This window comes from Lemur catta, chromosome 11, assembly GCF_020740605.2.
Source record: "Lemur catta isolate mLemCat1 chromosome 11, mLemCat1.pri, whole genome shotgun sequence".
NCBI lineage: Eukaryota > Metazoa > Chordata > Mammalia > Primates > Lemuridae > Lemur > Lemur catta.
Genome location: NC_059138.1, coordinates 26,138,515 through 26,154,718, shown reverse-complemented (window position 1 = coordinate 26,154,718; position 16,204 = coordinate 26,138,515). Strand labels below are relative to the sequence as shown.

Below are 16,204 nucleotides of genomic sequence, written 5' to 3'. Positions count from 1 at the left end.
GTTGTGTTATTGTTTTAATATTTAAACAAATAAAAATAGCTATTTGTGATACTAACTATAGTATTTCTAAGAAACATCTGAGCTTCATGCCCTCTTTTGTCATTCTGCCCCACCCTCTCTATCCACATGAAATCTTAAATTAAAATGTTAGCAGTTGGCTAGATCTTCCATAGAGTAATGCAATGAAGAACAACTTTGATACAGTTATTTTTGTTCTACTATGTAAAGAAAATTGATAATAACAAAAAATTAACATTTGAATGTCATACTTTACAGTGGCTTTCAAATATATTTTCTTCTAATTTGGCTTTTACAGCTCTCTCGTTGGTAGTTATTAAACCAATTTCAAGGGAAGGACACAAAGATTTGTAGGAGTGAGGCAAGTCCAAAGTTCATGTAGTTAGTAGAGCCACAAATTAAACTTGAGCACAAGCCTTGTTATAGTTCCACTGCATTTTCCATGATTGGATGCCACGAAATGAGAAAAATAAAGTGGAGTAAGCACTTCTAAAGTAATTTAAATGACAAGATATTTAAACCTGTCTCTTTTAGTATATATACTGAAATTATCAAACTTTCCTGTTGAAAGAGTTTTTTTGAGTGTGACAAGGAGCGATAACCTAAAGGAATCCTTCAAATTGGTCACCTTGGAAATGATAGATAAATAAATTGAGACTGTTGTTTAAACATATGAATCCTTTTCTTTGTTCACAGCTGCAAACATTTTTTGAGACATTCCTGAGGGCCAGTTCATCTCTTCAGGCTTTTGATAATATGAAGGAAGCAATTAGCAAACTCTTGCTTGCAGCTGAAGTATTCAGTGAAACATCTACTCTGGGACCAAAGACCTTCAATAGGTAAAAACAAATTTTAATTAAAAAGAAAAACCTATCTTCTGAAAATTGTTGGTGAAAATATATTCTAATTATCACAAGTAGGTTGTACTTGGAAAATTTTATGTCAGTATACAAAGATGAACTTCTAAACATATGTGACCTAATTTATAGATCTTAAAACTTCAGAACATGTTACAGAGTTGTTAGTATCTACATAGTCACAAGAAATAAAGCTCAAGTTTTTAAAAGTAATTTTTAAATTGCAGTTTTTTGTTCAAGCTCAGCTATTTTTATTACATATACTTAGCACTGACTAGGTGTAATTTTACTTAATGAATTTATTAATAATAAATTTTGTTGTCAAATATCCCACTGATTTTGTAATGCAAAGAAGGAAACAAAGATCTTTATTAAGAAAATTGAATAACTCCTATCCCCATATCTCAGTTTATGTGATTATAATTTATTGACTTTATCCTAAGGAAATATTAAATCTAGTATGTGAAAAAGGGGGGCACCTCAATTTAAACTTTACTTTGTATGTTACTAAGTGCCCAGCATGTAGAACTAGGAGAATTTTCTTCTCCACATTAAGGTTTTCATGGAGTAACTTCATCATTTGGATTAATGTGTTATGAATTCTTAGGTACATTTTATTTTCTGTAAGGAATAAAACAGGATCGAAATTCAAGAATTAATTCCATGTAATTTTAGATTATCCAAGTCACTGCTCTTTTTAATTAGCAGAGATATTGAAATTTAACTGTAGTAATTATTAATATGATACCAAATAATGCAGTCAATGTAGCAAAGAGAGTATGGTTTTATGTTATTTTATGTTTGTATTTTAGATGCAGATTATGTTTTCAACTTTTAACTTTTGACATTGGTTATGGCAGTTTCAGGTACCCTGTAGTGCTCCAGGTCAGTATACAAAGGACTCATGAATGGTATAAGCTTCCACCTTTTGGTGAAGGGTATGTGTGTGTGTGTGTTGTTTTCATTCATAGTAACCAATCAATAAATAACAAGTACCAAAGTTACCATACACTTACATTCAGTGTGGTTCAGGGAATTATCTAGAATGTGGAGAATCTATGAGTTCCAATTCCCGCTATGTGTCCCTGTAAAACACATATGAATTTTTCTATGATTCCAGCACTGTTTATGAAATAAATGTGGTATAAACCACATATGTGTTAATGGAGAAAAGTAGACATGTAGATAATAGAAAATAGCAGATTATCCAGTGTATTCTCATGGTATTGTAAAAAAGGTAATTTTTATTCTTTATATATAAGTATATAGTTTAAAATTGGTCTATATTTTATTTTAAAAACCCATGGTGATTTTGAATTTTTGTTTTTTCTAGTATAAATATGTATAAATTGAAGAGTGTTTCTTGTACACTCTGATTCTTTTCCTTCCTCTCTAATTAAATACACCATTTAGATAGTCTCGCTCAAGTTTTTTTTTTCCAAAATAGCCCTTAGTGGCAAAAAGATAAGAAAATGATTGATTTAATTAGTCTTTAGAAAACTGCACCTTGGTATATGGGTGGGAAGAAGGGAAGAGGAACAAAATAAAATTATGTATAACAAGAATTCAATTTCCTATAGCATCTACTTATTTTCAAACAATTATACAGGTAAACCACTTATATTATATGTGGCTCAGACATTTGGTTGACTAGTTCCAATATTTAGCCATAAAATTTTGAAACTTTATGAATTGACATATCTTAATAGTCATTTATTATTTTGCACACATATCTAATTGTATTATGATTTTTTCAATTTGTTGTTCAGAAAAAAATGTTATGTATTATCTTCCATGAAATTCTTCAACCGTAAAATGTATCAAGATAAGCTAATATGACTTTATAATACATTAGTTTTTTTAATACTGTACATTAAAGAATTATATCTTTAAGTTGTATTTTTGAAGAACATTACTCACATTTATAAAACTGTTGACCTCCAAAAAGACCACTAGATGTCAGTTCTGATCTACAATCCAACAGGAAATAAATCATGTCTTAGCGGTAATATTCCACTGTATTAAAAGTAAGTCAATGAAAAATATTTGCTGTGCTTTTACTCTTTCAAAGGTACATGAGCATTTAAATTTTCAAGATAATGATAATATGGATTTTGAGGACCAAAATACAGAAGAATTCCTTTTAAAAGATACTTTCAATTTTCTCTTCTCTAATGAATTATCGCTTTCTGGGTTTTCTGAGATATTTCAGAGACTTTATAGATCAGATGTGTTTAAGGTAAGTGCTTATTTGTGCACTGGCAAATATTTTTTCAAGTCATTCTTTAGAAGTTACCATTTTCCTTATTGTTCAATTAAGCAACTTGATAATTCATTTGAAATTAATTGGTATCTGTTATATTACATTTCTTATTTTTTTCTGACCTGAGGACCAATATTATTTTTACATCAACTAAGTTTGTGAGTGACTGATTATGATGAAATTATGAGTTGAAAATGAAGTAAAACAGTTCATGATTTCATAAAGAATATTTGTGGATATTATGAATAATACATATTATATATTCTAGATTACTTTAAAAAGAATATTAAGACTCTTTGGAGGCAGTCTAGAAGGGCAGTGAATGCTTCAAATTGACACCAGGAAACTTGAGTTATGACATTATTTTTTGAAGCATCCACATCTGTTAACATGTGTGGGTAGATATTAATGAATAGGGTGTAGGGCTTCAGAGTAGCATTGGTTAATTTTTATTGCATGTTAGCATCTCCCGAACCTCACTACCAAAGCATCATTGAGCTATTTCATTCAGGTCCTCCTTATCAAATATGAAGTTTTCTTATATTCAGATAGCATTGTGACAAGTTGAGGTTGCTATGTATTATTTGCATTAATTAGCTCAGCTGTTTAGAGTTCAAGATTTGATTGGTTTTTGAGGTGGGAGGCAATTGGGCTGAACATAATTTGACTTTTTAACAATTGTTCAAGTTTTTTTCCCCCTAACATAGGGTGAAAACCATCAAAAGGAACTAAATCAATGTCTGTCTTTAGAGGAAATCAACTCAATTTTCACTTTCATAAAGGAACTTGGGAGTCTGGGACAATTCCAACTGGTAAAACAAAAGTGACATTTGATTCCTCTTTATTACTGAGGTTATAGATCGGCCATAAGCTATCTGCTTTTGACTTCAAACTAGATGAAGCTATTTCTTTGAGAAATAGAAATCTTTGTAAGCTTCTTTCCTCTTTTCAGAGATGTGATAGTAAGATGAGCAAGATCTGTATGCTTTAAGAGTTTGCAAACAATACATGACTCATTAAAGGTAAAAGAATAGCTGGCAGGATTTGAAAATTCTCAAGGGAAAAATGTCAACATTTTTCTAAGGAAGTTTTGCTTTGAGATTTGGAACATTTATATGCAATCAAAATTTATTTTTGCTTATTATGTACCCTTTTTGTTTGTGGAAAATCAAAAATAATTGAATATAATATTTTAGAAAACTACCTAAATTGTAATTAGTTATAACTCTATAGCAGACTTCGAAGAAAGAAAATGTAATTATAATAACTTTTACTGATTCCAACCTTGAAAGAAGGCATTTGTTTTCTCCTCCATGTATTTTCTTGGGTTCTATTAATTTATTGGTTAATATGAAAAGATAATTTATTGCATATGAATGTGCATGGTCAGTACTTGTTTTCTTTATAATTCTGCTACTTATATAGGCTATAATGATTTTTTTTTCCACCTAAGTTTTCCTCATAGGCAATGTCTTTTTAAAATAGCATGTTTTAAAGTCTATTAATAATTTATTATTTACCTCATATTTGTCTCAAGCATTTTTTAACTTTTAAAAAATCTGTTTTTATATAACAGATGCTACTTATATAACTTTAACCAATTTACTAAGTTAATTAATGAACGTTTGACACTTGTTTTTATAATTTGACTCCATATTTTTTGAAGGGTTCAAAGTAAGCTATTTCCCCAAAGAAAATTTAATTGACACATAATCACTTTAATGAATTTAAGTATATTTAATAGTAGGTTTCACATTCTCAACAGTTTGGCTCAATACTATAGAAAGTTAGTCAAAGCCTGGCTTCATCCTTTAGTAATTTGTAACTTAAGATATCATGAATGTCAAGGACATCTGTCAGCACAATTTGAGGAAGAACTAAAGAATTATTTTGAAGAAGAAAGGCAAAACCCCAATTTCTTGACTCTCAGAGTAGAAGGAGGATAACCACAGATTTTGGTGTGTGTGAGATTAATATTTCTCACCCTGACATAATACTCTTGTAGCCCAAGAGGATTTTTCTTCTTCCTGCTGCCTGATTCACTGTGTTATTCAGCTGGTTTCAGGTATCTATAGCAGGAAGGAGAAATCAATTTCTATTGAAAGAAAAGAAAACTTACCTCATTTGCAAATATGATCATCAGCATATTTCCATATAAAAAGTGGCATTTACCTTGACAACCACACATAAAATTAAATAAATTATGGTACTGACCAATAGGTATTTTAATAAATATCTGATTTTTAAAATATTTGACTAAATATAAAACCTTTCTTAGTAATACTACATTTTAATTTATTTTCCATAACTTATGCTGATATCCTGCATTTGAATATTCCTTCTCAGCTCTTCCCATCTGCTACTCCTGGGATTCAATCTTTGGTGCGTGAATTTTATGATATGGCAAATCCTACGGGAAAACCTGGCTCAGTCCTGACCCAATACTGGTCTCTTTTAAATATATTTGAACAATTTCAGCTCATGAATAAAAAGGCACAGCTACATCCACTGGAATGGTAAGATAGCCACAAATTTGAATTGCACAATCCAAAAAATCTCTCATCTAAAGATTGATTTCAAAAGGCTTTGCCTACATTAAAGAAAACAACAAAAAGAAGTGTGTCCAAATTTTCATGCTCCGGAAAATGAATGTCTTTAAAGCATTGAAACCATAATGATTCTAGTGGTCATCAAGCACTGTAACAAAAATATATCCAACAGTTTTTCAAACCAACAAGACTTGACTCCATTATAAAGTAATGTTTAAAATTAAAAGTTTCAGTCTCTTTTCAATTTATAATATATACCCTTGAATTTTTCAGAGTATCTAATAGAAAGAATTAGGTGATATTTGTTTTAGGAACCATCAGGCAGAGTGGAAGCCCAATAAAGTTTCTTTATTCTGGGCAAAACCTATACAAATATATATACATCTGTCTTTGTTGCAATTTTTTTTTTTTATTTTAGAAGGTAAATATTTTTTTCTTTTTTTAAAGAAGGCAGAATCTTCTTCATAAGAGGGAAATGTTGACTGGGATAAAAGTTTCCCATCTCCACCTCCATGCTAACCAGAGGCAGTAGGAGGGAATGGGAGGGAACTGGGACAGGTGAAACACTAATGTCTCTAGTAGTTGGTGAAAAGGGCCAGCACCTATGGTTTTGTCTGCTTCTCTTTTATATGGATAGAATTAAGGGAGTTATTTGACTTTTCTACTGCCAGCAAAACAGAGGTAAACCTAGACCACCCATGGAGATGAAAGGCTAAATGGCTCTGCCATAATCATTTATGTCTCTCCCAGGCTCCCTCAGGTGGCTTCGGTTCTATGGACTTTTACTTCACTTCCCTCTGTCTCAGGAGACAGTAAAAACAGTTCTGTAAGAAACTCTTTGTGTAATTAAAAAATATAAATATATTTGAAGAATTCTTAGGACATCTCCCAGGATCAGAACTCAGTTTGATTGCCACAACTTTATGAAGTTAGCCTTAGTTCCTCACTACCTGGAAGTAGTAGGCCTGGCAGAAGGTTTTGTTTGTTTGTTTGAAAATTAAACGTTAAATAGTGTAGCTCGAAGCCACTTTGTTAGTACTTTGCACTCACTCAAATAATCTCAGATTGTCTCATTCATTATTATAGATAGATGAAGAGCAGATTTGATTTCCCAAGGAGCCCATTTAAGTATTGTTTTTATCTTTGAGGAAGTTCCCTTGAGATATTCAAGCTTTGGAAAGTTTGTTCCCCAGCAAGGTTTTCTCAAGCTCCACATATGTTGTAAGGTTAAGCAATCCACTGATCTTAAATTTAGAAGATTGAATTCCCTTACAGTCAGTGTTGAGTACAGTTAGAAAGAGTCAGGACTTTTTTGAAACATACAGACTTGGGTTAAAAAAAAATCCCAACTTTAGAGTTTATTAAGACAAGGTTTTGACTCCTCTGAGACTCAGTTTCCTTATCTGTAAAATATAGATTAGACTACCTACCACATATTATTTCAGGAGGATTACACAAAATAACATCCATATGCTGCATGGTGTCTGGCATGCTGTAGCTCAGGTAGAAAATAAATATCAGTATACTTTCCTTTACGTGTTTCTGTACCATTCAGAGATCGCTTCACCTTCTATAGCGGGGATAATATGTTTTCTTTATAGGAAAAGCAAGATGAGTTTCAGAGATCTAACTGAACACTGAGACAAGTAAACTATAGGTGTTTGTCAAAAAGCAATTAGTATATTGCTAATTTTCACTTTCATTTCAAGAAAAAATACTTAATTCTAATTTCTTTAAGTTTACCAGTGAGTACATTTAATTGTCATTCATGCCATATTTCAAGGAAGATGCATATTGTATACATTTTCCACATGAGGAAACTGAGGTGCTAAGAAGGCGAGTTGTTTGCTTAAATTGCACAATTAATAGAAATAGAATTGGGGTGGGAACCCTGGGCCTTCTTATCATGGCTTAGTGCTTTCTTCCAGTACGTCATGCAGACAGGGAGGTCAGCACTGCCTTGTCTTCACAGTGGTCACCTCAGGTCTTATCTATAGAAAACGTCAATGTTACATACCTCTACTATGTGTGGGGTTCAATGACGTCATCTTTCCGTTTAAATAAAGATCATCTGCTTGTAGTAACAGCAACAAAGTGAGGAAAGAGAAAGTCAGAAAAGCCACGACAGTAGTAGGTAACAGTCGTGTGTGTGCCCTGAGGTTCAAAATCCAGAGATCTCAACAGAATTCGTGTAAATCTGAACAGAATGAAAACTTAAAATCAATGTTTTGCGTACCATGTGCTGATTTGTACTTTACTGAAAATAAACTTGCATGTGTACTTTGCCCAAAGGGACTGCTTTCCATGAAAATCCACCTGGATTTGAAACAATTTATTCACAAAAGTACACAGGAAATCACTGCAGGATGCCTTAACATACAGTTTCTCATCCCATTAAGATAGCAAGGTTTCCAAAATTCAGTTTCTGTACATTTTAGGGTTGTATCTTTGGCAAGAGTCATCTGAAATAAAGACTTTTAAATATAAAACTGCAATTAAATAGTCACACCTTCCAACATTGACAATATTTTTAATTCCTTGCTTCTTCTTAATTTCCTAATGTTTATATTTTGAAGGAATCGAATATGCCTTTTTCATCTCTTCTCTATTATAGTGCCCAGCATAATACCTGGGACAATAAATGTTCATAAAATGTTATTTAACAAAGAAAAATGTATTTATTAATAATTCTCATAGCATCCCTGTGAGGTAAGGCAAGCATGGTTATCACCATTTTGCTGGGGCGAAAATGAAGACTCGCACCAGCATAGGAAAGTCGTGCCAGGGGGGGGCTTCCAGGCCGTCATGCCTGGTGTTCTTCATCAACAGGACCAGGAATTCTTCTGTCTGAAATTTAGATTATTTTGGACCCAAATTTAAGGATTTAAAGGGTAATCTGGCCAAGCATTCAGTTAGTTATGCAACAGAGAAAATGAGGTGAGCACCAGAATATAACTAATCCTTACCATTCACTACTATTAATCAGAGTTCAAGGATGGAAGCCTTGGCAAAACATAGGTCATTGTCATTGTAGTACACTTATATTTCTTCAATTTAAATGTATTTTCTTCCCAGGCTGTGTTCAGAGTTTCCAAGGCTTCTTTCTACAAAATTTATGTAACTTTAGCCAGATTCCAATGAGAATGTGTGTTCTTGAATCACATCTATTGGACCCAAGCTATCCAAGATTCTTCAGTTTTGGACTGAAGAGTGACTTTTTGCCCTGGTTTTCTTCAAATGTGCTTCTACTGATTACAGATGATGAGATTTCCACCCACCTCATTTGAGGATAGATTGCCATTTTTGAGAAATGAAATGCAAAAAGTGTTTCTCTGTGTTTATCAAAACAGCTGTGCCCATACAGAGGAAAAGATAGTGTGTTAGAGGTAATTTCCATGTATTTTGTTCATTTCATTAATCCAGAGTTGTTTGGCATTGCATTTGCAGGAATTCTTTCACAGAGGATGAGAACATTGAAAAACCACAAGTGCCATTTGATGCAATAGGAAATAAAAAAGGTAAAAGGATATATTCCTACTTATTTCAACATAAAAATAAATATTGTCTGGCCAAATAATTATATATAAAATGTCTATCTTCATTAGAAACCAAAAATGAAAATTAAACAAAGAAATGCTATATTCCCTCAAATTTGGAAAGATTTTTCTTCTCAGAGATAATAGAGCTTGGGGATCCAGCAATCCCACTACTGGGTATATATCCAAAGAATATGAAATTTGTATGTCAAAGAGATATATGTACTCTCACATTAACTGAAGTACTACACACGATAGCCAAGATATCAACCTAAGTGTCCATCAATGGATGAAAGGATAAAGAAAATGTGCTATATACACAATGGAATACTATTCAGCCATGAAAAGAATGAAATCCTATCATTTGCGATAATATGGATAAACCTGGAGGATATTTTGTTAAGTGAAATAAGCCAGACACAGAACGACAAATACTGCATGATCTCATTCATGTGGAAGCTAAAAAAACAGTTGCTCTCATAGAAGTAGAGAGTGGTTACTAGTGTTCTATACTCACAGAGAGGAGAATAGTGGTTACTAGAGGATGGGCAGGGTGGGGGGTGGGGCGGGAGGGAAGCGGTAGAGATTGGTTACGGTTATATAGGAGGAATAAGTGCTGGTGTTCTATTACACAGTAGGGTGACTATCGTTAACAAAAGGATTTGGGATGATCTCACCACAAAGAAACAATGAATGTTTGAGTTGATGGCTATGGTAATTACTCAGATTTGATCATTACACAAAGTATATATGTATCAAAACATCACATTGTACTCCATAAATATATATAGTTATTATGTGTCAATTAAAAACAAAGTAAAACTTTAAAAAGAGTAGAATTGGGGAGAGAGTAAGGAAATGAGTATTCTCATAGTACTGGTGATTATATAAATTAAAACAACCTTTATTAAGGGTCCATTTAACAATATATTAGAAAAGCTTTAAAAGCTATTTTTATAGGCCAGAAATTTCACTTCTAGATATTTATTTTAAGAAAATAATTAAGAATGTATACACAAATTTAATTACATAAATTATTAATAAATGAAAAAATTAGAAACCACTGCTATTGCAATAAAAGTGACTGAACACATAAATTAAGCTATAGCCATCCAATAAAATGCTATAAAGCCATTCTTATATCATGGAAAAATATTTATTTTTATTTTTTTATTTCAGAATATTACAGGGATACTCACATTTTGGTTACATAATTTGCTTTTGTACAGTTTGAGTCAAAGTTATAACTGTGCCCTTCACCCAGTTAGTGTGCATTGTACCCGTTAGGTGTGAATTTACCCATCCCCTCCTCCCTCCTCCCACCTGCTTGATTTGCCTTGAGTTTTACTTCCATATGTGCATATAAGTGTTGACCAGAAAAATATTTATGACATGAAAGGTGTTTATAATATAAACATAGAAATTGGCTACTACAACATGAAGCTTAATGAAAATTAATAGTGATTTTGATTTTTCCTCTTTGGTTTATCTCTATTTTCTCATTTTTTCCCTTCTAAAGAATATCTTTTCATCATATGAATAAAAAATGTTTCTCATTTTAAGAAGAAAAAAATGAAAAGAAGTACCCACCTGTATGTCTATAATTTTTTAAAAAAGATCAAAGTTTTCCTATCACAAATCAGGATTTAGTACAATACAGTGGTTCTTAGTGTGTTCCCCTCCCCCCCAACAGCAACACCTGGGAAACTTGGAAGTTCAGATCTACTAAAATCGAATTTGTATTTTGACAAGACCTTCAGATGATTCTGAGACACTCTGCAGTTAAGACTGACTCAGTAGGCCCAGTGAACAACTGATGAGAAACTGCCTTTCTCTCTCTGCCATTTCTTTTAATCTTTAAATGAATGATTTAAGCACTTGGAGTGTTGTTATTCATTCATTCGTTCCATAAATATTTATTAATAGATGTTTGGTTGAATTCAGAAACTTAGAGTAAATATTAGTGGAAACAACTGGGTGGAAATTCTGTAATTCTAATGATTTGGGATATAATAGTCATACGATTATAGAACTAGAAGAAAACTAGATAGATCACCATTGGGCAAAGGATGACATTTAGACCATTCATTTCCTCCCTTAATATTTTTCTATTTGAAGTAATCATTCTTCTGAGCTTTGAATCAAGTAATTTATTTTGTTTTATTGTATTTTTCAGTTTCACTTAGAAGTGCTTACTGGTGTAATAAAAGTTAAATAATAAAATGTGTTTTATTAAATTATCTCATATTTGACATAACTATATATTTAAAAATTTTGATTAATAGTTTTTACTTTAAATTTACATTTCTCTTTTTAGCTGCAGTTCCACAAATTATGAATGACAATAAAGAAATACATTGCAGTAATGGTGAGTTGAGATTCAAGTGTTTCAGCAGTGTAATTAACAGGTACAGCCCTGCTTTGAAAAAAATCATCATTTTATTATATTTCGATATCTTTAGGCTGCTAATTTGTTTTAGTAAATTTTCATAAATTATTGGATTTCTGATTGAGTCAATATCTATCACTTTTTGCATAAGAAGAACATTTTAATTTCCTATTTTTGAACATGAAATGTTATTCTTATTTGTTGAAGGCCAGAGACTTCCAAACTCACCTTGCGTGGATCCAGGCATTCTGATTCATTGCCTTCGAGGCCCCTCAAGTGAAAGAGCTTGGAACATCAGCTTTCTACATTGATCTTTTTTCTTTGTTTGTTTCGGCATATTATGAGGGTACATAAGTTTAGGTTATGTATATTGCCCTTGCTCATGCCCCTTCCCCCCCAGTCAGAGCTTCAAGCATGTCCATCCCCCAGACGGTGCACATCTCACTCATTATGTATTGATTTTTAGGGGTGTCACCACCCTGCAGTGATTTTTTTCCCTACCAGATCATTGCTATAATGAATAGTACTTGAGCAGAATTTTCTTTATAACAGTTGAGAGTTTTTAAGCCAATTTTCAATTTATTTTCTCAAAATTCATGATTTTTTTTACCAAGGTATAATAAGAAAATATATGTACATTCTAAATATATAAACTTTAAATAAGTTTCTTTATTCCAGTCAATATTATTACCAAGGTCTTACAAATACATCATTCTACAGGGTCTGACTTTTCCAAGGTCACAAGGCTATTAAATTCCTGAGCTGAATCATGAAGCTGAATCTTCAGATTCTTTGTTCAGAGCTCTTGAATTTTCATGATATGCTATAAAATATCATAGGAAAACAAGAGTTCTGCATAGCAGGTTTGTTTTTTTGACAATGTGTACTTTTAAAAATATATATGCATATATTTGGTGCTAAAACATGTACTTAGAAAATTTAGGTTTTCACAAATAAATCAATTCCAGTAAAATATTAAAGCTGAAAAAATAAAATGTATGGATTTAGGTTTAATGTATTATAAAGGGAAGTCTTCTAATTTAATAAAATCTAATTTGTATCTTCTAAAATGCAATTTAATTCATTCATGATGTTTAAACATTATCATTAAAATCATGGTAGACTGAGAAGTTATATAATAATATAGTTTAATAGAATTAACAAATACATCCAATTAAAGAAAATAGCATTTTAAATAAAGTATTACTAACTGGGAAAAGGTAACAGGTGTTACTTATGCCCTTCCCTCCCCATACTCACCGCCTAATTTCCCACCCCTAGAAAAATATGTGCTACTCTATTCTTCCGGGAGATGGCTGCCTGGAGTATGGTGGGAAAAGGACGAGAGAGAAAAGAAAGAGCAAAAGTAGTATGAATATTTATTGAGAGTCTACTTTGTGCCAGGTCCTGGGCTAGATGCAGCATCAGGAAAGCCACTTCACCTCTGTGGGCTTCTATTTTCTCATTTGGAAAATGAAAGGATTGCATTAGATGATCTCATTTTCCAGTTCTCAGGTAACGTGGTGTAGACAGTATGAACATCTTAGATAAGCCCTTCAACTTTGTTCATGTTTTTATGTTGACAAAAACTAGGCCTACCTGGATCTTCATAATTAATCTTCCTACTTTTATGGTATGATACAAGATTTAAAAAATAACTTGATGATGTCTCAGAACGGGTGGGATTATCTTTAAGAGTCTAGGCTGTTCTCGTGTTTAATATGAGTTATGATTATCCCTCAAGAGGGCAATAAAATTCTGCGGTTAAAAGAAATCCATTAAAAGCAACCAAAACTTCAAACAGTTTTCCCATATATACTTGCCAAATAGGTTAAGCAGCCTGCTACCACCATACCTCACGTGGGTTCTCCGTAGATCTAAGGTGAACTGGCTTGAGACAAGTTGGGACTGGGTTGGGAAGGATGCCAAGGAAACACCAGGTGTTCGTAGGCAGCAACACTGGTGATTCAGCTGAAGATGATGTCAGAACTAAATCAGCTTTCAAACAGGGGTTTAGGATAGAGTGCTCAAGCCAGAGGTGGAGAGTTTCTGATGAAACCAAAAATAAGTACTTGCTACAATCTCGCTTAAGAAAATGATTGCACATTTATTTCGTCTTATCTAGGGGTGAGTTTCAGTTAAAATCATGACTATTAAGTGAAAGTGTAAACTGCAGGGAAATTAACTCTCAATGAGTCTTTATTAAAAAATATATCCTATTAAGTTAAAGTACATCTTCTGTTTTATTTTGAAAAATGTTCTACCAAGTTTTTATTCATTTAGCTAGTTCTGAGCATAAAAGTATAGTGCAAGTATTTATATTCCCTCTGTGCCTAGGCAGTGGTCCTCTCCAAACACAGTTCGTAAACCATCTCCAGTTTGTTTAGCATTATCGTGGTTTTGCAACATCTATTTGAGTCAAATCTTATAACTAATAATATCCTGGTTTTACTGGGCTTATCTCAGTGCCTTGAACATAGAAATTGTTGCAAAAAAACTTTGATGAAAAAATGATTGTTTTGTTAATAAGTGGTTGAATTTGAATTGAAAACTATGGTCCTTTTCAGGATGAGTTTTGATGAGACAATTTCTGCCCTTGTTCTTTTATTGTTTCTTTTTTATTGTAAGAAAATTTCAGGAGCTTGTATGATCATTGAAATTGTAGATGCAGTCCACCTACATGTATGAACCAGATAAAATCTTTGGTTGACCTTTATGTCAAGTAACAAGTAAAATTAATCAACCAGATAGTTTACCTAATTCACTGAGCTATTTAACTAAATTGACTAGTTGTTTGTTTTTTTAAAGAGTTTTCCCTAAAATAAAATTACAATATATCTATTGTATTATTATTCTTAATTTATACCTGAATGACCTTTTTCCTTCCATAGCCTGAGAAAGCCATAGTGTGTGGGTCAGAAGTATACATGTATTTGTTTTCATTTTAATTGTTTTAGTGCATGATGAGAGCTATACTGAGACCTAGTCCTCAGAACTAGAATAAAGTATCAATGTGTTTGGTAATTTCCATTGCCATGGATTTGGTGGTGCATCTCCATTTTCATCAAAGAAATACAAAAATTTTGGTCCTACTGAAGCACAAAGTTCAGAACAGAATGGGAGATGCAACTGGAGAGCAAGACAAGAAAAGGCTTGTGAAATGCCCTGTCTGCTCTGCCAGGAGCTTGGACTTGGCTCTGAAAGGGATGAGAAACCACTAAAAAACAAAAGGCAAATGATCAGATTTGATTTCAGAAAAATCATTATTATAGCTGTATAAAAGTAGAGGAAGAGACAACAGTTAGTAGAATAATCTCCTTTCTCTAAGCTCAGTTTTAGAGCTTCCTGTGGTGAATTCTGCGTTATCCTTTTTGTTGCTATGTTATTAGACCTCATTGAACATTTTGTGCAAAGGCAATGCAGGGATGTTTTCATTTTACTGATTTATATAGAATTTTCTATGTTTTCTTTGTTGAGATTTTGTTGATTATTGAAAAGTATTGATGGTACAAAATGCTTGTGGATATTTCTTTGGAAAACATTTTGTCAAGCTTTTGGTTAATTTGTTTATTCTAAACATTAACATTGAGTATAATTTTACAGTGGCTGGTGTATGTACTAAAGCTGTTTTTCTTTTTTCTCACAAAGATACAGCCATAAATATTGGGCTACCAAAGGGAAAGATTTTTTAATGCCTTAGAATCAATGTAATATTCTAGATTCTATAACAGGATTGAGCAGAATATAGTATTTCCTTCTTATACATTGTGGTATATTTCCAGGTTGAGGAAGCCTGGGAAAGGAAGGGTTTCACGATGCCCTTGTGTTGTTTTTGTATCTGAGTGTTTTGTATCTTAGTGTTTTGTATAATATTGGCATTTGCATTCTTTGCTCCACCCTACTGCCTATAAGCTATATCAATCAAATGGCAGTTTAATGACACTTCCCACTGAGCGATTTTCCTCCTCTCTTGCTAGTTTCCTCTGCTACCACTCCACAGAGTCATCACCCCCATTCATACAGTTGCTGGATATATGCAGTAAATATCATGAAAATGTTTTCAATCCACAGGAGAGGCACTTTTCCCATCTTCTGTGCCTTTAAACTTTCAAGGGCTGAGCAAAAAAATTCCATCTGTATAACACCAACTAAAGTCAACAGCTGTTCTATGAGGCAAATGTTACAAAATTTGACAAATAGAAAATCTAGCTGAAGCCACAAACCAACTATGACCAGGGTGCTGGATGGACAGTGAGCAGTGATCACTGAAGTTGTTCAAAGGAATTAGAAACAAAAAGCACCTTAATCATATATGATTTAAAAATACTTATCCATTGCACAGTTGTCTTTTGTCATTATTTTTGTGTTTGTTTTTTTAACAGATAAAGACACACCATGTCATATTAAGCAGATCTTCACACATCCGCATTTGGAGCTACGTCCTGAGTTTAATCTGCAGATCAAAGATTATTATGCTGAAGTACCATTTGATGTGGTAACAGTGACAATTGGAGTGGAGACTTCTAAGTGTCAGTGCAAGGTGCACCTGTATGAGCAGGCTGGGCCGAGGTATGGGGGCGCCAACTGGAGCT

The 16,204-nt window shown here is 32.8% G+C and overlaps 1 protein-coding gene across 2 annotated transcripts in view; it reads left to right on the top strand.

The window, feature by feature from the left end:
• Positions 1 to 16,204, top strand: part of CPED1 (cadherin like and PC-esterase domain containing 1) — a 265,832-nt gene that overhangs the window by 121,325 nt on the left and 128,303 nt on the right. For both annotated transcript variants that reach the window (XM_045564532.1, XM_045564531.1), the window contains exons 7-14: positions 715 to 857; positions 1,688 to 1,760; positions 2,947 to 3,114; positions 3,846 to 3,950; positions 5,485 to 5,654; positions 9,135 to 9,205; positions 11,541 to 11,591; positions 15,995 to 16,181. In XM_045564532.1, coding sequence (XP_045420488.1) covers positions 715 to 857; positions 1,688 to 1,760; positions 2,947 to 3,114; positions 3,846 to 3,950; positions 5,485 to 5,654; positions 9,135 to 9,205; positions 11,541 to 11,591; positions 15,995 to 16,181 — 968 coding nt within the window. The remainder of the gene's footprint in view (positions 1 to 714; positions 858 to 1,687; positions 1,761 to 2,946; positions 3,115 to 3,845; positions 3,951 to 5,484; positions 5,655 to 9,134; positions 9,206 to 11,540; positions 11,592 to 15,994; positions 16,182 to 16,204) is intronic.